The 22,962-nt window shown below is 37.9% G+C and overlaps 1 protein-coding gene across 1 annotated transcript in view; it reads left to right on the forward strand.

Moving 5' to 3' along the window:
* Positions 1–22,962, forward strand: part of USH2A (usherin) — a 969,245-nt gene that overhangs the window by 693,949 nt on the left and 252,334 nt on the right. Inside the window, exons 47-48 of the mRNA XM_055419911.2 lie at positions 19,399–19,597; positions 22,667–22,835. Coding sequence (XP_055275886.2) covers positions 19,399–19,597; positions 22,667–22,835 — 368 coding nt within the window. The remainder of the gene's footprint in view (positions 1–19,398; positions 19,598–22,666; positions 22,836–22,962) is intronic.

Genomic DNA, 22,962 nt, shown 5'->3' on the forward strand with positions numbered 1-22,962 from the left:
ACATCCATACATGACCACGGGAAAAACCATTGCCTTGACTAGACGGACCTTGGTTGGCAAAGTAATGTCTCTGCTTTTTAATATACTATCAAGGTTGGTCATAACTTTCCTTCCAAGGAGCAAGCGTCTTTTAATTTCATGGCTGCAATCAGCATCTGCAGTGATTTTGGAGCCCAAAAAAATAAAGTCTGACACTGTTTCCACTGTTTTTCCATCTATTTCCCATGAAGTGATGGGACCAGATGCCATGATCTTTGTTTTCAGAATGTTGAGCTTCAAGCCAACCTTTTCACTCTCCTCTTTCACTTTCATCAAGAGGCTTTTGAGTTCCTCTTCACTTTCTGCCATAAGGGTAGTGTCATCTGCATAGCCCTTTATTAGAGAAATGCAAATCAAAATTACAATGAAATATCTCCTCACACCAGTCAGAATTGCCATCATCAAAAAGTCTACAAACAATAGACTGGAGAGGGTGTGGGGAAAGAGGAATGCTCTTGCTCTCTTGGTGGGAATGTAAATTGATATAGCCACTATGGAAGACAGTATGGAGAGTCCTTGAAAAACTGGGAATAAAACCACCATATGACACAGCAATCCCACTCCTAGGCATACACTCTGAGGAAACAAAAATTGAAAAAGACACATGTATCCCACTACAGCACTATTTACAATATCTCAACATGGAAGCAACCTAAATGTCCATCAATGGATGAATGGATAAAGAAGTTGTACATATACAGAATGGAATATTACACAGCCATAACAGGAATGCATTTGACTGTTCTAATGAGGTGGATGAACCTAGAGCCTATTATACAGAGTGATATAAGTCAGAAAGAGAAAGATAAATATTGTATTCTAATGTATTTATACAGAATCTAGAAAAATAGTGCTAAAGATTTTATTTACAGGGCAGCAATAGAGAATAGAGTTATGGACATGGGGAGAGGGGAGGAGAGGGTGAGATGTATGGAAAGAGTAAGATGGAAACTTACATTCAGTTCAGTTCAGTCGCTCAGTCGTGTCCTACTCTTTGCGACCCCATGAATCACAGCATGCCAGGCCTCCCTGTCCATCACCAACTTCTGGAGTTCACTCATACTCATGTCCATCGAGTCGGTGATGCCATCCAGCCATCTCATTCTCTGTCATCCCCTTTTCCTCCTGCCCCCAATCGCTCCCAGCATCAGACTCTTTTCCAGTGAGTCAACTCATCACATGAGGTGGCCAAAGTATTGGAGTTTCAATTTTAGCATCAGTCCTTCCAATGAACATCCAGGATTGATCTCCTTTAGAATGGACTGGTTGGATCTCCTTGCAGTCCAAGGGACTCTCAAGAGTCTTCTCCAACACCACAGTTCAAAAGCATCAATTCTTTGGTGATCAGCTTTCTTCACAGTCCAACTCTCACATCCATACATGACCACTGGAAAAAGCATAGCCTTGACTAGACGGACCTTGGTTGGCAAAGTAATGTCTCTGCTTTTTAATATACTATCTAGGTTGGTCATAACTTTCCTTCCAAGGAGTAAGCGTCTTTTAATTTCATGGCTGCAATCAGCATCCTCAGTGATTTTGGAGCCCCCAAAAATAAAGTCTGACACTGTTTCCACTGTTTCCCCATCTATTTCCCATGAAGTGATGGACCAGATGCCATGATCTTTGTTTTCTGAATGTTGAGCTTCAAGCCAACCTTTTCACTCTCCTCTTTCACTTTCATCAAGAGGCTTTTTAGTTCCTCCTCACTTTCTGCCATAAGGGTGGTGTCATCTGCATATCTGAGGTTATTGATATTTCTCCTGTCCATCTTGATTCCAGCTTGTGCTTCTTCCAGCCCAGCGTTCCTCATGATGTACTCTGCATAGAAGTTAAATAAGCAAGGTGACAATATACAGCCTTGACGCACTCCTTTTCCTATTTGGAACCAGTCTGTTGTTCCATGTCCAGTTCTGACTATTGCTTCCTGACCTGCATACAGGTTTCTGAAGAGGCAGGTCAGGTGGTCTGGTATGCCCATCTCTTTCAGGATTTTCCACAGTTGATTGTGATCCACACAGTCAAAGGCTTTGGCATAGTCAATAAAGCAGAAATAGATGTTTTTTGGAACTCTCTTGCTTTTTCCATAATCTAGGGGATGTTGGCAATTTGATCTCTGGTGCCTCTGCCTTTTCTAAAACCTGCTTGAACATCTGGGAGTTCACGGTTCGCATATTGGTGAAGCCTGGCTTGGAGAATTTTGAGCATGACTTTACTAGCATGGGAGATGAGTGCAATTGTGTGGTAGTTTGAGCATTCTTTGGCATTGCCTTTCTTTGGGATTGTAATGAAGACTGACCATTTCCAGTCCTGTGGCCACTGCTGAGTTTTCCAAATTTGCTGGCATATTGAGTACAGCACTTTCACAGCATCATCTTTCAGGATTTGAAATAGCTCAATTGGAATTCCATCACCTCCACTAGCTTTTTTTGTAGTGATGACATTACTATGTGTAAAATAGATAGCCAACGGGAATTTGCTATAGGACTCAGGAAACTCAAGCAGGTGCTCTGTATCAACCTAGAGGGGTGGGATGGGAAGGGAGATGGGTGGGAGGTTCAAAAGGGAGGGGATATATGTATACCTATGGCTGATTAATTTTGAGGTTTGACAGAAAACAGCAAAATTCTGGAAAGCAATTATCCTTCAATAAAAATAAATAAATAAGCTTCCAGGAAGAAAAGACAGATAATGTACATTCAGCACTAGGAATTTGGATGACATTATCAGACTATAAACAGCAAGATTCATTGCTAGGAAAGCAATGAAATAACACCTTAAATTCTGAATTAAAAAAAAAAACTTTCATCTTATTATTCCATATTTAGTCAATATCAATTACATATTGGGTCAGAAGAGAGGCAACTTAAGTCATGTGAAGAGAAAAAATATATATATATATATATATTTTTTTTTTTTTAATTGAGAACTGACAAGAATATAAAGAGAACTACCTAGTTTTAACAATGAATTACTGGAGCCTATTATACAGAGTGAAGTAAGCCAGAAAGAAAAACACCAATACACTATACTAACACATATATATGGAATTTAGAAAGATGCAAATGATAACCCTGTATACGAGACAGCAAAAGAGACACAGATGTATAGAACAGTCTTTGGGACTCTTTGGGAGAGGGTGAGGGTGGGATGATTTGGGAGAATGGCATTGAAACACGTATGTTGTCATATGTGAAACGATTCACTAGTTCAGGGTCAATGCATGTTATAGGATGCTCGGGGCTGGCATGCGGGGATGACCCAGAGGGAGGATAAAGGGAGGAGGGAGGTGGGAGGGCGGTTCAGGAGGGGGAACTTATGTAAACCCGGGGCAAAATCATATCAATGTATGGCAAAACCAACCAATATAATATTGTAAAATAATTTGCCTCCAATAAAAAATAAATTTATTACCTAAAAAAAAAATAAAAAAATAAAAAAAACAATGAATTAAACTTCTGAAAATGTTCTGGATTTTCTAAATTTGTTTATTTTTTAGTTATTCTCTAAATTTTTAAAATTTGTTTTTAATGTACACACAGTAGAAGACATTCTTTTTTGCTTCACATTTCTGTAAGTTTTGACAAATATATCGAGTTGTGTGAACACTGCTACAATTAACATATAGCACTGTTCCATTACGTCAAAATATTTCTTCACACTAGCCCCTCTATAGACAATTCCTCCTCCACCTGCTCCCATACTAAGGAAGCACTGTTCCATTTCTGTAAGTTTGCCTGTTTCATGTTGTCATATAATTGGAGTCATACAGTATGTTGCCATTTCAGCCTGACTTCTTTCACTCTACATAATGCATTTAAGATTCATACATATTATCATAAATATCAATAATTTGTTGATTTTTGATACTAAATAGTATTCTATTGTATCAATATACCACAGTTTGTGTATCATTTGGGTAGCTTCCAGTTCTTGGTGACTATGAATAAAGTTGCTGTAAACATTTATATACAGATTTTTATGTGAACATAGATTCTCATTTCACCTGGGTAAATGATGAATTGGACTGCTGAATCATATAATAAGTTTATATTTCACTTACTTTATAAGAAATTGCCAAACTGATTTCCAAAGTAACTGGATATTGAATTTTGTTAAATACATTTTCTTCATATTAATGTGTTAATGTGTTTAATTTCATTGATTGACTTTCAAATAGTTAAGGCTATATTATCTGAATAAAGCCCACTTGGTTGTGATGTATTTTCCTTTTAATATATTCCTGGATTCAATTTGCTATTGTCTTGTTGAGGATTATGGTTATCCTTACAAATTATACTGAACTATTTTTATTTATTGTAATGTCTTTGCCTGCTTTTGGTAAATATCAATTCTGGGCCCCAAAAATAAGCTGGAAAATATACTTTCCTTTTCTATTTTCTGAAATAGATTTTGTGAAAATGGTATTTATTTCTTAAATGTTGGTAGAATTTACCAATGAAATTAGCCTTTCGCTAGAGTTTTTCTTGTTGAGTGGTATTTTACTCAGAATTCAATTTCCTTAATAATGTAGGATGATTCAAGCTATCTGCTTCTTCTTGTGTGAAATTTGTTACCTTGTGTTTGCAAAGAACTGGTTAATTTCATTGAATTTGTCCAATTTATGGACAGAAAGTTGCAATGTTTGTAGAACCTGCATTGATTTGAACTGTTTCATTTCTGATAATGGTAAGTGTCTCTCAATCAGTCTAGAGTTTTATCCATTTTGTGAATCTTTTCAGAGAACCATCTTTTGGTTTTATTGGTTTTGTCTATTGTTTTATGTTTTCTGTTTCATTAATTTCTGCTCTTTATTGATTTCTTCCTTCTTGCTTTGGGTTTATCTTACCCTTCTTTTTTTAATTGCTTAAAGAGGAAAGTGCGTATTATTGATTTGAGACCTTTCTTCTTTTTGACTAGAACTATTTAAAGTTAAGAATTTTCCTTTAAGCCATGCTTCAGGTGATTCTCATGAAGTTTGAAATGTTGCATTTTATTTCATTTAATGTTTCAAGATAGTTTTTAATTTCCTTAATACTTCTGCTTTGACTCATGAATTATTTAGAAGTGATTTGCTTAATTCCCAAATAATTTTTAGTTTTTTCAGACATATTTAAGATGTGAGTTTCTAAAGCCATTCTGTTATGGTCTGAAACATGGTTTTATTGCCTATAATGAGATCTATCATGGTGAATATGCTATGTGTACTTGAGAATGTGTATTCTGCTGTTGTCAGAACATTTTATAAATGTCAATTAGGTCAAGTTGAGTGATAGTGATGTTCAGGTCATCTGTACACATAATGATTTCCTTCCTGGGCATTCTATCAATTATTGTGAGAGGAATATTGAAATCTCCAAATATAATTATGGGCTTATTTATAATAGCTTTTTTTTGAACTCTTAGTTTTTGCCTCATGTATTTTGATGCTTTACTATTAGGTTCATGTACATTTAGGATTGTTATGTCTTAGTAAATTGACACTTCTATTGTGTAATATTCCTTTTCCTTCCTGATAACTTTTTTAATCATCAAGTACATTTTGTCTGATAATAATATAGCCACTCCAACTTGCTTTGGATTAGTGTAACTTTGAGTGATTTTGGAGTATTTCCTGGATATTTAAATATCAGGTTATCTTCATGTGTAGAAGATTGGAGGTTTTGTGTTTTTTTTGGCAGGTGACCAACTTGGTTAGCTTCAGACTGAAATTTTTGTCTTAGCTTGTGTGGTCAGCAGCTCTAATGTTAGTTCATTTTTTGAAAGTTTCACCGTGCCGCTTTATGTCTGCCCCATTCATGCACCTTTCAGTGGCCTATCTGGTGTTTGGTTGAGGGACTATGTAACGGTTCAGATCTCAAAGTCTTTGCTCTGTGCTCGTGCTTCCCTTTGCTTATGAGGCAGCCATGTGTGTGCACTTTGGAATTAAGACGTGTTGTTTTATGCACAGAATTAATAGACTGCTTAGCTTTCTCTTCTTTGAGAGTTCCTCTGTGTTTTCCATACCCCTTAGACTTCCTTTTCCAGATCTTTGGCTAGAAAGACATGGTTTCTCTGCAATTTTAGCCTCCCACAGTAGCTCACAGTTTACGTCAATGGAATTGTTTGAGGGGCAAAGAAATTAGAGAGAAAATATTGGGGGAAAAAAAAAAGGTAGGAATTTTTGTGCCATACATTCTTTGGGCCACAGGGGCACTTTTCCTGGTTTCCCTGGCCAGAAAGCTAGATTTTTCTTAGGATTTTTGATTCTCATTTGGCCACAACTGCCATCACTCAGCTCCTTATCTGGAATCATTCTCAGAGCAGGAAAAAAGAGGAAACAAAATGAAACAGGGATATTCATCACACCTTCTGGCTTGCTAGGCCTTTTTATATTCTGGTCATAAAGATTAGATTGCTCTCAAACCTAGACAGCATATTAAAAAGCAAAAACATCACTTTTCCAACAAAAGGTCCATATAGTCAAAGGTATGGTTTTTCCAGTAGTCATGTTCGGGTGTGAGAGTTGGACCATAATGAAAGCTGAGTACCAAAGAAATGACGCTTTCAAATTGTGGTGCTGGAGAAGACTCTTGAGAGTCCCTTGGACAGCAAGGAGATCAAACCAGTCAATCCTAAAGGAAATCAACCCTGAATATTCACTGGAAGGACTGATTCTGAAGCTCCAATACTTTGCCCAACTGATGTGAAGAGCTGCCTCATTTGAAAAGACCCTGATGCTAGGAAAGATTGAAGGCAGGAGGAGAAGGAGACAACAGAGGGATGAGGTGGTTGGATGGCATCATCGACTCAGTGGACATGAGTTTGAGCAAACTCTGGGAGACAGTGAATGACAGGGAAGCGTGGTGTGCTGCAGTCCATGGGGTTGCAAAAGTCAAAGAAAACTGAGCAACTGAACAACAACATAGGTTTTGCTTGCCCAGTGCATGGTTCCACAGTGGGGCTGCTCTTCAGCTGAAGATGGGGACAATAAAAGGAAAAACAATGGGAAACTCATCCTATAATGTTTGCTCTTCAAATATTGGCTTCTTTCCTCATTTGCCAGTATTGTTAACTTTTCAAAGTCCGTAAGCGGTTGCTTTTTGTAATCTGAGCTGACTTTTTAGCAATAATCAACAGGCATGTGTGTGTGTGTGTGTGTGTGTGTATGCTCAGTCATGTCCAACTCTTTGTGACCCCATGGATTGTAGCCCACCAGCATCCTCTGTCCATGGGATTATCCAGGCAATAATACTGGAGCAGGTTGCCATTTACTCTTTCCCACCCAGGAATCACACCCACATCTCCTGCATTGGCAGATGGATTCTTTACCACTGAGCCACCAGGGAGAGAGGCTATAAAGGACTTTTCCATATTGACCAGCACAGAAACTACCCCTCCCCCATATTTTTCTATATCCCAATGCCTTTGACAACTTTATTTCCTTTTTTTTCCCTTTTTTGGGGTCAAAGATCTAGCAAAAAAAAAAAAAAGCTGATTTAAGTAATTAATAACTGAATATTGGCATGTACAGTCTTTCCTTTCCTAAAATGATCTATCATAGCACAGCAACATTTTCCAAAGGCAAAACTCTAATGAGCACACGTAGGCTGCCAAGCCATTAATCAAAATTACACCAACACCAGAGCAGTTAGCCTCCTGTGTGCATGTTATTGTTTGTGTAATTTCATTATACTTCTGGCAACGTGTACATGTCAGTTGTTTCTAGTTTGGTTTAAGAAACTCTCTTATATTAGCAATAGGAAAAATCAAGTGTGAAATCCTTCCAGATAAATGTCAGTAGACAAAGTTTGCTTCTATAGCACTCAAAATATTTTGGTTTCTAATAACGCACATATTTCTTAGATCATCTTTGCTAAAATGTCATAGTCAGCAAATTTTTAACTTTGGTATATTTTAATGACATATACAGATAGCTTACCAGCCTGTTTGATTATAAGCATGGAGTGCATCATCTTTGGCTTTGGCCTTAACCTACACCTTGCTTTTGACTACAACGTCTTCCACACAAGCACTTATGTATGGTTTTCCCAATTATATATAATCCAGAAATGCCCTTGCACACAAATGTAGAAAGATCAGATGAGCCCTCTAGTTTTATAAGCTACTCCTCCAGAAACAAACTCTGTTTCTACATCACATTTTCCATACTTGTCATATTATCATCAGCTGCTTCTACATACCCGAAGAGAGCTAACGACTGATCGATAGCCCGGACATGTCTGGCCGTGGCCTACACGTGCCCTGGGTAGTTCATTTATTTGCCTCGGTGGATTTGCTGGAGTGGAATTTAATCAATAGCTAATTCATTAATTCTGGTCCTCAAGAATGTAGAGACTGCGCTGGATGAAGATAGCTGTCTGGTGCTGGCTTTGATTGAAATATGACAGACACTGCAACTGACAGTTTCACTTGGTACTGGGTTGCCTCTTAAGTTCATTTATTTATTCTCTATAAGTGGATAAGGAAGAAAAGAACATGAACCAGGAACAAGTTTTACTCCATGACTGCTAGTATTCCAAAATGCGTGATTTACAGGCATGAGGCTCCAGGGAAAGAAGAGAAAGAGAGAGAAAGAACACAGATCATGTCTCTCATTGCCTTTAGTGGGAACCATGGCAGTTTTTATAGTTCCAGATCACTTTGGGGCTGTATTATTGATGAGAAGTCAGAGGCATAATGTCTTTGTAGTACTCACAAATAATTGTTTAAAATTTTGCCTCAAGCTCCTGAATAATATAAATGATATTTTTGCCCATCAGCTTCTGAGAAGTCTTCATGATAATAGCACAGATTCTGTGTCTCTAAATGACACTTAAGCCACTATCATCATTTAGTAATCCCCCTGTCTGAAAATTTCAGAGTACATAACTGGGGATTGAGGATGGCATGAATGGTCATAGCTGGTTGAAAAAGAACTTTCTCTTTTCTGCCTCACCAAATTTGAAGTGAAACTTTGAGGCTTCTATATTTTTATACTATGGCGCTGGCTATCAGGAAATCTCTTCTATGATTGTTTTCCCTCTCTGACTTTTTCAGTGACTGATAGCTTGAATACTGAAGTGATTTTACAATTAAACATTTTTAAGTCATGCTTTATGTTATGTTTTTAAATGAGGAGTATGCTGGGCTGTAGATGTAGAATTTCAGATCACCTCTTCACCCATATTCTAAATTTTACTTCTTGCCAGTATGGACAAGTTGAGACAGCTTCTTTTTAATTTAATTTTTATTGTATATTGAAGTATGGTTGATTTACATTGTTGTGTCAGTTTCAGGTGTACAGCAAAGTGAGTCAGTTATACATATACATATATACACTCTTTTTCAGATTCCTTTCCCATATAGATTATTATAGAATATTGAGTAGAGTTCCCTGTGCTATACAATAGGTCCTTGTAGGTTATGTGTTATATATATAGTAGTGTGTGTATGTTAATCCCAATATCCTAATTTATCTTCCCCCCTCACCTTTCCCCCTGATAACCATAAATTTGTGTTTGAAGTCTGTGGATCTGTTTCTATTTTGTAAATAAGTTCATGTGTATTATATTTTTTAGATTCCACATATAAGTGATATCATGCAATGTTCGTCTTTCTCTGTCTGCCTTACTTCACTTAGTATAATCATTTCTATGTCCAATCATGTTGCTGCAAATGGCATTACTTCTTTCTTGTTATTATTGAATACTATTCCATTATATTGATATGTATACGTACCATGTCTTTATCCATTCCTATGTCAATGAACACATATGTTGCTTCCATGTCTTGGCTCTTATAAAAAGGGCTACAATGAGTATTGAGGTGCATGTATCCTTTTGGACCATGTTTTTCTCCAGATACATGCATGTGCTGTGCTTAGTCGCTCAGTTATGTTCCCACTCTTTGTGACTCCATGGACTGTAGCCCTCCAGGCTCCTCTGTCCATGGGGATTCTCCAGGCAAGAATACTGGGAAGGGTTGCCATGCCTTTCTCCAGGGGATCTTCTCAACCCAGGAATCGAACCCAGGTCTCCAGCATTGCAGGCAGATTCTTTATTGTCTGAGCCACCAGCGAAGCCCCCAGATATATGCCTAGGAGTGAGATTGAAGGGTTGTATGGTACCTCTATTTTTAGTTTTTGAGAGAACCTCTACACTGTTTTCCATAGTGGCTGCACCAATTTACAGTCCCACCAACAGTGTAGGAGGGTTCCCTTTTCTCTACACTCTCTCCAACATTTTTTGTTTGTAGAATTTTCGATGATGGCTGTTCTGACCGGTATGAGATGCTACCTCACTGTATTTTTTATTTGCTTTTCTCTAATAATAAGTCACTCAGTCATGTCCAACTCCTTTCGACCCCATGGAATAGTATATAGAATTCTCCAGGCCAGAACACTGGAGTGGGTGGCTTTTCCCTTCTCCAGGGTATCTTCCCAACCCAGGGATTGAACCCAGGTCTCCCACATTGCAGGCAGATTATTTGCCAGTTGAGCCATAAGGGAAGCCCAATAATTAGCAATATTGAGCATCTTTTCATGTGACTCTTGCGCCATTTGTATATCTTCTTTGGAGAAATATTAATTACATTTTCTGCCCATTTTTTGATTGGGACTGGAATTTTCTGTTTCAGTCTAAAAGATATAAGAACACCTCTCAAAAGGCATCACTTGGAGTGTATCTAGTACTGTTGTACACATTCAATCAATAGTCTTACAATCATAATGGCTTTCAGTAAATATTATTTTTCTGACGGCCAATGAATTCTGATCATCAATCTCATTGTTTGATCAGAAGACCTTACAGAATATTAAGCTTATTCTTAAGACTCTGCCTGTCTTAAGACAGACAGTCAAGAAATAGACTATTTCCATTTTCTTACTTCCTTCTCTTTCCCAAACTCCTTCTAACTTCTCTACTTTTTGCAGCTCCCAGAGAAGCAGCTCAGTCACTGAGATTTTGAGAGGCCTTGTATGCATCTCCACAAAATCCAGCTTTCCTCCCAATTTACTCTACTCATTGGTTTCTTTCATTGGTTTCATTCCAAACCCATTCATTGATTGTGGATGTCCTCAACAGAAAGACTGTCTCCTACTCAAATAGTTCATTCTCACAGTTTGCATCGTACTGATGTCTCAAAGATCTCTAGACCCATTTTCTCCCTAAACTCTAGTCTATTCAGTTTTGTATCAATGTTCTATAGTGATAGCCATCCATCACTCCTATAACCTCAAGCCTCAGAAGTTAATTTTCAGCTAACTCATCTTTTCCAACATCTAGTTCTGCAGAGGTACCACTACCTTGCATATGGTCACAGACATCTAACTTTGATTTTTTAATCCCCTTATTTCACTCAATATCAATTTTAGTCTGTCTTTTGGAGCATCTTCTCCTATCTGTCCGTCTTCTTCATTTCTACCATCATAACCCTAGTTCATCCTTTTATCATTCAGGTTGATGTACCTATCTTAATTCAATGAGATACAAGAAGGAAAGGTTTTACTTTTGCCTGTTCCTTGCTACCTAAACATAGTCTTTTGGATGTCCTTTTCCTAACTCTTGAAAAACCTCTCAGAAACATCTTATGGCTTTCACACTGTTTTTAGTTATGAGCCTCACTTTAGTAGTTAAGATTCATGATCAAGTATTAAAAGTTCATTCCATCTCCAGCAAAATATGAAGTTCACATATGATTCAACAGCCCTACCATTTCACAGGCTCAGAGCTGATCCCAGCTTGCTCTTTCTCTCCTCCTACTCTTTCTTGCCTATTTCCTTTCATCCAGCTGTGCCTCTTTCTAACATTATTACTTTACTGCCACTGCTGGGTAGCCATCCAAGCCCTCTGTGTGGCAGGTAGCACTTTCTTGGACAATTCTCTGTTTTCCTTGAGAGGACTTTTGAGAATATCCACAAAGTCAAGTTCCCTGATATGAATGTTGTCTTCTGCAACTGATCTGTGGTGGCAACAGAGGAACATCCCAAAGAGTCTCCTTACTGGAGTTCCTTCACACCAAAAGCCTGCCATGGTAGGTGGTATATGTAAAGGGGGCTCACACTTCACCATTTTGCAAGATATCCATTGGCTCATGGGAAACTCATTCGTTTGTGCCATGCTAAAGATTGATGGTATACCAATACTGTCTTGCCTATCATTACGGCTGCTCTGGACAATATCTGGCCATTATAATTCTCTAGCTGAAAAACAAGCACCTGTTCTTTGGTCATACAGGATGCCAGTCCCTATGTCAAGCTGTCCCCTAAGTTTCTATATTCCCCTCCAGGGACAGTAGCAAATTTGGCTTAGATATTTCTGTTTCTCAGGAGGTACCAACCAGGAGAAGCAAGTGTTTCCAGTTTTTCTGAGTGATGTATTTAGAATGTCTTCCTCAGCCTAGAGTGTGTTTAGGGGTGGGCTGGGGATGGATTTTAATATCACTCTTCACTAAATAAATCACTCCTCTCTTACTCTGTGGCTCAAAAATTTCCAGTGATTTTCCAATGCACTCAAAAAATGAATCCAAAGTTACTTTTATGTTCTATAAAACCCCGCATGGTCTGCAGTTCCCCGTCCCACCCTCCCAACACCCACCTGATTCATTTTCCATCATTTTCTTGCTCACTCCAGTTCTTTCCCACTAGATTCTTTGATTGTCCTGCTACAAGTCAAGTGAATGGTTATCTCAGAGCCTCTCTACCTCCTGATCTCTCTGCCTGGAAACTCCTGTTCACATGCTTTGTCCTTTCTCCCTGCACAGAAGAGCCAGGCCTTCTCAGACTACCAGTTTGACATATTGTATACTTAGGTATATGTTTCCTCTTTCATCTAGTCCCAGCAAAATGTAGGTTTTATGAAAAAAGGAACTTTGTCTTATTCATTCATAATTATATTATTAGAACAGTGCCTTACCTATAGGAAATCCTTAATAAATATTCATTAAATTTCCTTCTTTCAAAAACTCTCCAAGATTTCTATTTATTTCAGATTAGTTTGGGTTTTGCATCAATGTTAATGGATAGTTTTATCCTCAGAACTCAGCAGAATCTTTCTGATCCCTTATCAGTCCCTAAAGGGAGAAACTCATCTGTCATCCTCAGCTTGGAGCTAAATTGGAGTTCCTAAACAAGAGAAAGCTCCATTAAACATTCCTTCACATTTAAATTCCTGATGTAGCTCACCGATATTTCTCCCTACCCCTCTTCTGTTCCACTCTCATCTGCCAGGTTATCAGTTCTAAAAGGGCTTTTTATTCTGCTAGTGACATCCTGCACAATCACCTTATTTCACCATCAAACTCCTCATCGTAGTATTTGAGGAGCTTCATAAACTTTCTTCTTAAATTCTGATTGACCTTCCATTATTGCTGGATGTTGATCATTCACTCATCGAGTTGGTCCCATTACTCTTCTATATATGGATAGGCTGTTTCCTCCCTCTTACTTTTGCTTTTGTGTGTCTTCCTGCTCAGAATTCTTCCTTCCTCCTGTTCCAATTCAAGTTCACATCTCCTTCTCCGATGAAACCTTCATTGTTAGTCTAGGCACAATGATCTTTGTTTGATGTCTCTGTAATACTTCAAGGATATATATACAATCATTCCTAAAGGAAATCAACCCTGAATAGTCATTGGAAGGACTGATGCTGAAGCAATAATATTTTGGCCACTTGATGCAAACAGTAAACTCACTGGAAAAGATCCTGATGCTGAGAAAGATTGAGGGCAGGAGGAGAAGGGGGTGACAGAGGATGAGATGATTGGATGACATCACTGACTCAATGGACGTGAGTTTGAGCAAATGCTGGGAGATAGTGAAGGACAAGGGAAGCCTGACGTGTTATAGTCCATGGGGTCACAATGAGTCAGACTTGACTCAGTGACTGTACAACAACAGTGTAATAGTTTTAGCTTGAACTACATGCTTAAACACTTGACTTTACACTGCTGTAAAGTGTAATTTGACATGTTTCTGGTATGCATGTTTTATATCCCCTAATACTTAAGGACACAGAGTTCTACCTTTACTTACTACCAGTCATGCCAAGGCTTCCCTGGTGGCTCAGACGGTAAAGAGTTTATCTGCAGTGTGGGAGACCCAGGTTCGATCCCTGGTTTGGGACGATCCCCTGGAGAAGGAAATAGCAACCCATTTCAGTATTCTTGCCTGGAAAATCCCGTGGAGCGAGGAGCCTGTTAGGTTACAGACCATGGGGTCACAAACACGACTGAGCATCTTCACTTCTTCTCAGTTACGCTAAGGCTTCCCAGGTGGCACTAGTGGTAAGGAACCCACCTGCCAATGCAGGAGACATAGGAGATGAGGGTTTTATCCCTGGGTCGGGAAGATGCCCCAGAAAAGAGCATGGCCACCCACTCCAGGTTTCACGCCTGGAGAATCCCATGGACAGAGGAGCCTGGTGGACTACAGTCTGTAGGGTCACAAAGAGTCAGACATGACTGAAGTGACTAAGCACATAACACATAGTTATGCTAAACATTCTAGTGGAGAATTAAACATTCAATAGCTTGATTTGAGAGCAGATAAATAATATTGTCATCATATTACATTTATTTAGTCTTAAAAGTACCCTGATCATTTTTGATAACCACAATCTGGAATAGTATTTGAAGAAGCTGAGTGCACTGATGAAAATGACCTCGTTAAGTAGGCATTTTTAAAAGGCCTCTGTAAACAAGTTCGAGGAATCTGGAGCTATTTATAACAATTTATGGATAAATTAGGGCTTCCTTGGTGGCTCAGATGGTAAAGCATCTGCCTGCAATTCGGGAGACCGGGGTTTGATCCCTGGGTCAGGAAGATCCTCTGGAGAAGGAGATGGCAACCCACTCCAGTACTCTTGCCTGAAAAATTCGATGAAGAGAGGAGCATGGTTAGCTACAGTCCATGGGGCTGCAAAGAATCAGACACAACTGAGAGACTTCCATTTCTTTTTCTTTCTATGGATAAATTGCTTGTAAAAGACAAACTTCAGATTGTCTCCCCAATATTTCACATTAATTCATATGGTTTAAGAATGTTCCTTCTATTTTACTTTCCAACATCAAAGCAATGGAGCCGTTAATCCAGTTAATGTGTGTATTTCTCAGAGATGTCTTTCATTTCAAACCGAAAGATTGTTTCAGTGTCACTCTCATGGGCTCTAATGAGAGGTGGACAGGTGCTAATTTTCTTTGATTATGTATATTAGTGTACCTAACTCAGATCCTCAACATCAACACTTTTCATGCTAGCACTAAAAATACAGGTAGTCTCTCTTCCTGGTTATGCTGTGCAAAGAAAAAAGAGAATTTCACTGACTAGAAATGGTATTTTCTAGACTTTGCTAGTTTACCAGCTTTTGTAGATAAGTCATACCCTTGAATGTCACTTAAAGGTAGTCTTTTCTGTAGCTGGTTATGCAATGAATACAGAAGAGGTATCTGAAAAAATGTGGAGTTGATTTTGAGAGTTGTATAAAGACCTTAGAATAATAATGGTGAATATACAAGTCACCTATGAAACTGTTCTCTCATAGGTGACATTAATTTCTTATCTACAGAGTCTTATTAGTGAATGTGTTATGTTTGTACCTCCAAGAAAACGAAATAATTTTCTTTTTTTTCTTTTTCAGCAGTCTATTAAAATGTCAAGGTTTATCTTGACTGCTGCTTTTTAATGTAAATGTTTGGGCCTAATTGAATTCCTAATATGTAATGTCACTTAGAATTCTGATAGAGTTCAGTAATTTGGCCTGTAAAGACATGCTTTTTCTTAAAATGGAAAGTATAACAAAAATATTATTTGACACAATGTCAGAATGATGGTCAACATAAGTTATTGTGATAATATTTTAATATTGCTCAAGTATAAGGACTAAGCTCCCATGTACTTGTTATTCTCAAAGTAGTTATTGAAATGTTTCATAGGTAAAGCTAACCTATAACTATGTATGAATGGTTGTTGTGGTTGAAGATTCTAGAATTATAAAAATCAATCTTGACTGTCAGAGTTCCATTCCTGTTTTTGAAAACAATAAGATCAAAAGTAATTATTTTACCTTTGTCAGATGTTCTGCAGATAGTAGCCTTTCTTTACCCTGCTAAATTGCAAGAACATGGCTTATCAAAACCTCTGGGGCTTTATTAAAGTCTTTACTTTTTGTTTATCAGTTCAGTTCAGTTCAGTCACTCAGTCGTGTCCAACTCTGCGACACCATGCATCACAGCATACCAGGCCTCCCTGTCCATCACCAACTTCCAGAGTTCACTCAAACTCATGTCCATTGAGTTGGTGATGCCATCTCATTCTCTGTCGTCCCCGTCTCCTCCCACCCCCAATCCCTCCCAGCATCAGAGCCTTTTCCAGTGAGTCAACTCGTCGCATGAGGTGGCCAAAGTATTGGAGTTTCAGCTTTAGCATAAGTCCTTCCAATGAACATCCAGGATTGATCTCCTTTAGAATGGACTGGTTGGATCTCCTTGCAGTCCAAGGGACTCTCAAGAGTCTTCTCCAACACCACAGTTCAAAAGCATCAATTCTTCGGCGCTCAGCTTTCTTCACAGTCCAACTCTCACATCCATACATGACCACGGGAAAAACCATGGCCTTGACTACACGGACCTTGGTTGGCAAAATAATGTCTTTGTTTTTTAATATACTATCTAGGTTGGTCATAACTTTCCTTCCAAGGAATAAGCGTCTTTTAATTTCATGATTGCAATCAGCATCTGCAGTGATTTTGGAGCCAATAAAAATAAAGTCTGACACTGTTTCCCCATCTATTTGCCATGAAGTGATGGGACCAGATGCCATGATCTTTGTTTTCTGAATGTTGAGCTTCAAACCAACTTTTTCACTCTCCTCTTTCACTTTCATCAAGAGGCTTTTTAGTTCCTCTTCACTTTCTGCATATCTGAGGTTATTGATATTTCTCCCGGCATTCTTGATTCCAGCTTGTGCTTCTTCCAGCCCAGCCTTTCACTTTCATCAACAGGCTTTTTAGTTCCTCTTCACTTTCTGCATATCTGAGGTTATTGATATTTCTCCTGGCATTCTTGATTCCAGCTTGTGCTTCTTCCAGCCCAGCGTTCCTCATGATGTACTCTGCATAGAAGTTGAATAAGCAGGGTGACAATATACAACCTTGACGTACTCCTTTTCCTATTTGGAACCAGTCTGTTGTTCCATGTCCAGTTCTAACTGTTGCTTCCTGACCTGCATACAGGTTTCTCAAGAGGCAGGTCAGGTGGTCTTGTATTCCCATCTCTTTCAGAATTTTCCACAGTTTATTGTGATCCGCACAGTCAAAGGCTTTGGCATAGTCAATGAAGCAGAAATAGATGTTTTTCTGGAACTCTCTTGCTTTCTCCATGATCCAGCGGATGTTGGCAATTTGATCTCTGGTGCCTCTGCCTTTTCTAAAACCTGCTACGGTTCCCATATTGCTGAAGCCTGGCTTGGAGAATTTTGAACATGACTTTACTAGCATGTGAGATGAGTGCAATTGTGCAGTAGTTTGAGCATTCTTTGGCATTGCCTTTCTTTGGGTTTGGGATGAAAACTGACCGTTTCCAGTCCTGTGGCCACTGCTGAGTTTTCCAAATTTGCTGGCATATTGAGTGCAGCACTTTCACAGCATCATCTTTCAGGATTTGAAATAGCTCAACTGGAATTCCATAAGCTCCACTAGCTTTGTTCATAGTGATGCTTTCTAAGGCCCATTGACTTCACATTCCAAGATGTCTGGCTCTAGGTGAGTGATCATGATTATCTTGGTCTTATAGATCTTCTTAAAATACTAAAGATAGTACAGGTATGTCATCTAGGCTGAATCATTCTGACAAGTAGACGTAAGTGCTAAAATAAAGTTGTGTATATTAATCTGAGAGTAAATAATTTCATTCTGAATTGACTCTTCTTTGAAAGAACAATGAGATCTGAATGATCTCATTCAGAACAGCAGATGAAACACTAATAGATCATTGAAAATGCAGTTTTGGTATGATATTATGCCTCCATTGTTTACCAAACCACCAAAAAAAAAAAAAAGGATGCTTATGTGTTTAGAATAAATTGTGGCTCAATTTTTAAAACTCAAACATCTTCAAGAACATAATGATATAAAGAAGTTTGTTATGGGAATCTCCAATTCCCGATTTTCTGACCACAAAGCATATCTGATCATGGTATATAAAGAACTATTGGAAAATTAAATTTTTTTTTGTGAGTCAATAATTAAAGTATATTTGGAAGGAGCATATCAATTATATCAGTTGATAAAATGTATAAATATTGTGTGTTTATAAATAAATTTATTGATAAATGTTATCAATTGTTAACTTATCAACTGATAAAAAGATTTTATCAATTTGGTCATGTACTTTGTCTATGTGACAAAATAACCAACAGTAGAGGCTCAAGTAAGTAGTTCTAGAGTTAGATTGTTGTTGGCATTGGTTCAGTTATACCAAATACCTCAGGAGCATCTTTGTGCTTTGCATGGCCTTTCTCAAATGATTGCAATATAATTGAAGTGACTGCTGAAATTTCAGACATCATATTTAGCAGAAAGAAAGAAAAGGGGAAAAGGCCACAGCCACATCAAGGAAGATAAAATTTCCTAGGGACCTTAATTAGACTCTTAACATCTTCTGGTTGCCTCTCTTTGAGCAGCAGAGGGTCACATGGCTAGTCCTAGCTGAGAGAAGGAAGGCAAAGGAGTAGAAATTTTGAGTAGGGTTTAGGTCTGCTGCATATTCTAATTTCCATGCTATTTACTTTGTGTGCCTGATAAGTAGTTTCAGTCCTGTCCAACTCTTTGCAACCCTATGGATTATAGCTTGCCAGGCTCCTCTGTTCATAGGATTCTCCAGACAAGAATACTGGACTGGATTTCCATGCCCTCCTCCAGGGGATCTTCCCCACTTAGGGATCTAACCTGTGTCTCTTACATCTCCTGCAATAGCAGGCGGGTTTTTTACCACTACTGCCACTTGGGAAGCCCATCCTATTTACTACATCACATTATTTGTGTCTTATTTTTACTTATCAACCAAAATTTTCTGTTGATTTTACTGACTAACCACAAACAATGATACATTCTTTTTGCCTCTGAAATTTAAAGTGGGAGACCACCAAACTCTTGTCATGGTGTTATTCTCCCAAGAGCGTAAATAATTTTGGTTGATTCTCAAAACATAGCCTATGGTGGTAGCATATGAGTGTATATATTCTTTTGCTCCAGCTTTTTCATTAGGAAGTTGTTGATGAAATAGACCTTTTGACCAAACTGGAAGACTAATTGAAAAGTAGATCAGGCTGATAGCAGCAAAGTCAAATGTTGTCTTTTTCAGAATTATTGATTATTCTGTCCATTGCAGATCCCTTCAAATTGATTGGATGTCTCCAGGGAGGCCAAGTGGCATCATTCTTGGATATGATCTCTTACGGAAAACATGGCATCCGTGCCCTAAAACTAAGAAGTTAATGAAGGACCACACTGGTGGATTCTGCAAGGCAGTGGAGTGTCAAAAACATGAACCTCTTTGTGGAACCAGGTGCTACTCCCCTGAGGCTAAGGTAAATCTTTTCAAACGAGTCAGTAAAATATGTTTTTCCCACTAAATTCTCCAGGCTGAAATCACTTGCTTCTTAAACCATGGTTTATCATGTTCAGTATTTCCGCTAGTCTAACAAGAAGACCCTGTGGAAAAGAAAGGATGCCTCTAAAAATCTCATCTTCCTTATGAGCGTTTTAGCCTTCTCATTTTTCATCATTTTCATAGAAAAAAAAAATGAGCTTATTGAAATGATAAGTAACCTCCCAAATTTGTGCTTGATTGAGTGAGTTGAATATTCTTTACGACAAATTCGTTCAGCTACAAGTGGCTGTTTTACACGACACTGATGAGAAACTGTGAGCCGGACCTTTCATGGTTTGTCTGAAATATTTTTAAACTATGGCCATTTGCAGATTAATGTTCATATTAGCTTCAGTTTAAGAATCAGATCAATAATACAGCTAGACAGAGGAGTTTATAAATGGTTTTTATTGACAAATGATGCAGAAAATCCTTAGTTTGAAGATAGGATTTCACATAACGAAATAACATTCCTATTTGTCAACAACATCACACATGCAATGACTAAAGCTACTACTAAATTCAAAAGATTCACTGCAAAAGGACTCAGTAATTAAGAAAGTGAGTTGTTGAAGTAATATGGATCAAAATGCTTATTATTATTGCTGACACTGGCTAAGCAGTTTTTATCTAAGAAATGTTATAAAACTAGTAGTTACTAACTATACTTTTCTTTGACGTTTAGGCTCCAGAATTTTCATTAAGCCTAAGTTCTATATCATTTTAAGCCATTAAATATGTGCCATCTGGTGAATATACTTTCATAAAATGAAATGAAATTAGGATTTCTGAGAGAAAAACATGCTAGGATAAATTTTCCTATTAAAAACGTTCTCCAAGAGAAAGAAAACTTTGATGCATTGAACAAAGTCTTACTTTCAGTTTAAAGATTAAGGGCACATGCAGGTTTTGTCAGTGAAAGAGAATAAAGGAAGTCAATTACAATCTTAAGAGAAAAAAATTTGTTCATAAATATCTGTCTGCGGTTAACAATCAATATGTATTTCTTGGGTGAGAGGTTGAAGGGAGGTAGAAAATAGACTTCTTGTGAGTCTAAGAGCCTTTTGGCTAAATCATTATATACATCAGAATCACCTGTAATAGTTATACAAGTTTCCCCATTTGATTACACCTATGGATCTCAAACCCCAGTAAGTATCATACCTGGAGGTCCCACCCCCAGAGTAAGTCTTGGATAGAGCATGAGAATTTGCTTTTCTAACAGGTTTCCAGGTGAGGTCTCCTTCATCTGGTCCAGGGACCTCACTTTGAGAATCACTAGATTGCAGAATTACTTCTAGAAAACCTAGAGCAAGGAACAGGCTGCCTATTTCAATATTAGCTACACCTTACCAGCTCAAGTTACTAAAATTGTTTTCTCAGCCAATGAACTTTAAGATTAAATTAGAAGGTTAAGAAATACTCTGTTTGGGGGCAAACATCTCAAAAGAAATCATTTCTTGAAAATGTTCCCTTTGGGGCCCCCTTGATGATTGAAACCAGAGTGTGTTAGAGGAAAGGCATAAGTTTTATGTGACTGAAGGAGCCTGAGAATGGCATTGACAATCAACATATGGAAGGAAATCAGATGTGATGACCCATCAATAAATAAATACTTGAATATTTAAAAGAATGGTAAGTCCTAGAGACTCTGAAGGAAAAGACTGGTGGATGTGCTTTGGTGTCCAAGAACTCTGTATGTGAATGGAACTTTAATAGATGCGTTAAGATTATACAACGCATGGCACAATTTTAGGTTACTGTCATAAAAAAAGAACAATATGTGTATTGTTTTACCCTGCAAGCAAAAATGACCACCATTCCTAAATCCCAAATACACACAAAGAGTTTTTCCTTAGTTCTTTAAAATGGAGCATAATTTGAAATTTTACTTTTCACTCAGAATGTGGCATCAAAGAAAGGAGTCACACAGTTTGTCCTTGGAATCAGATTGATTTTGAGTCTTCATTGCTGATAACTAAAGAACAAAACCCACTTATTCCAGTTGGTTTACTAGGGCTACCTGAGGAACCACAGAAAAAGGTTTCTGCCCAGTTTCTTTGCTCTTTGGTCACTTCTGAGAAATGAATGAAGTACTAAGCCTGCCTTCAGACTTAGTTATTCCATACTCCACTCCCTTTGGATAGAGCATGAATCAAATGTTGGTGCAGGCTGCAGGAGCAATGAGTAAAGAGGAAAAAGAGAAGCACCTCTTAAACAGTGGTTGATTTTGTCTGCCACAGGAAGCATCTGTCTAATTAATGTAACTTATGCCAAGTACAGGTTCTGAGGCTACATCTCAGCACTGTTTAGTGTCTCATTTGCTCTAGATACAGAGTGTCAGTCTCTCAGACCTCAAGTGAGCATGCAAAGTAATTATCTGATTGTTCCAGCACCTAATTTGTTCCACAGTCCTGGAGAAAACACATTGTTAAAAGGGCTTTTCAAAATTAATTTCCATATAAATTTCCTTTTATATAGATACATGTATATACATACATTTTATATATATATAAATGTAGGGCACTGTTGAGATTGCCTTGTCTGAAGATTGGGTTCACCAATAAGTGATTATATAAATTAGTATAAGGAAAATGCAAGCTATTAAAAAAAGATCAATAAGAGATAGGTTTCCATAGATGTGGTGCTGTTCAACAATCATTAAAATAAAAACATATATACAAAAGAAATTGTTCATTTGCAACTCAAAATCATCTTCCTATTGGAAGCACTGACATTCAAAAGATAATTCATATTTATAGCATGTTATAATAGAGCACGAAGCATGGTTGAAGGCTAAAAGAAGCTACATTGTGTTGAATTGCAATGACAGAATTTGAATGATATTCAGAATATGTATTTTTTAAACCTTTGAATTTTTATCAGAAATATGCTACATTTGATCTAAGGTTAAGGCCTTATTAGATAATAACAGTATCACGTAAGATATGGTGGTATAATACTCTTAATAAAACTCTTTCTTTTACACCTGACTCCCAAATTTCAGGTTTGTTGTAATGGAGCTCTCTATGACCCTCAGCCTGGACATGCCTGTTGTGAAGAGAAGTACATAGCAATTGTTTTGAACTCAACTGGAGTTTGTTGTGGTGGCCGCATACGAGAGACACAACCAAATCATCAGTGTTGCTCAGGGTATTATGTTAGAATTCTGCCAGGTGAGGATCATTTCAGGTGTACTCAGTAATATTGGGAACCAGAAAAAGCAAACACATGACTTATGTCAGTGAATTGTTTTAAGCACCTCCCCACAAAAAAAAAAAAAAAAACATATAGCTAACAGTA

Source organism: Moschus berezovskii, chromosome 17, assembly GCF_049115385.1.
Source record: "Moschus berezovskii isolate FMDL1 chromosome 17, NW_MosBer_1.0, whole genome shotgun sequence".
Taxonomy (NCBI): domain Eukaryota; kingdom Metazoa; phylum Chordata; class Mammalia; order Artiodactyla; family Moschidae; genus Moschus; species Moschus berezovskii.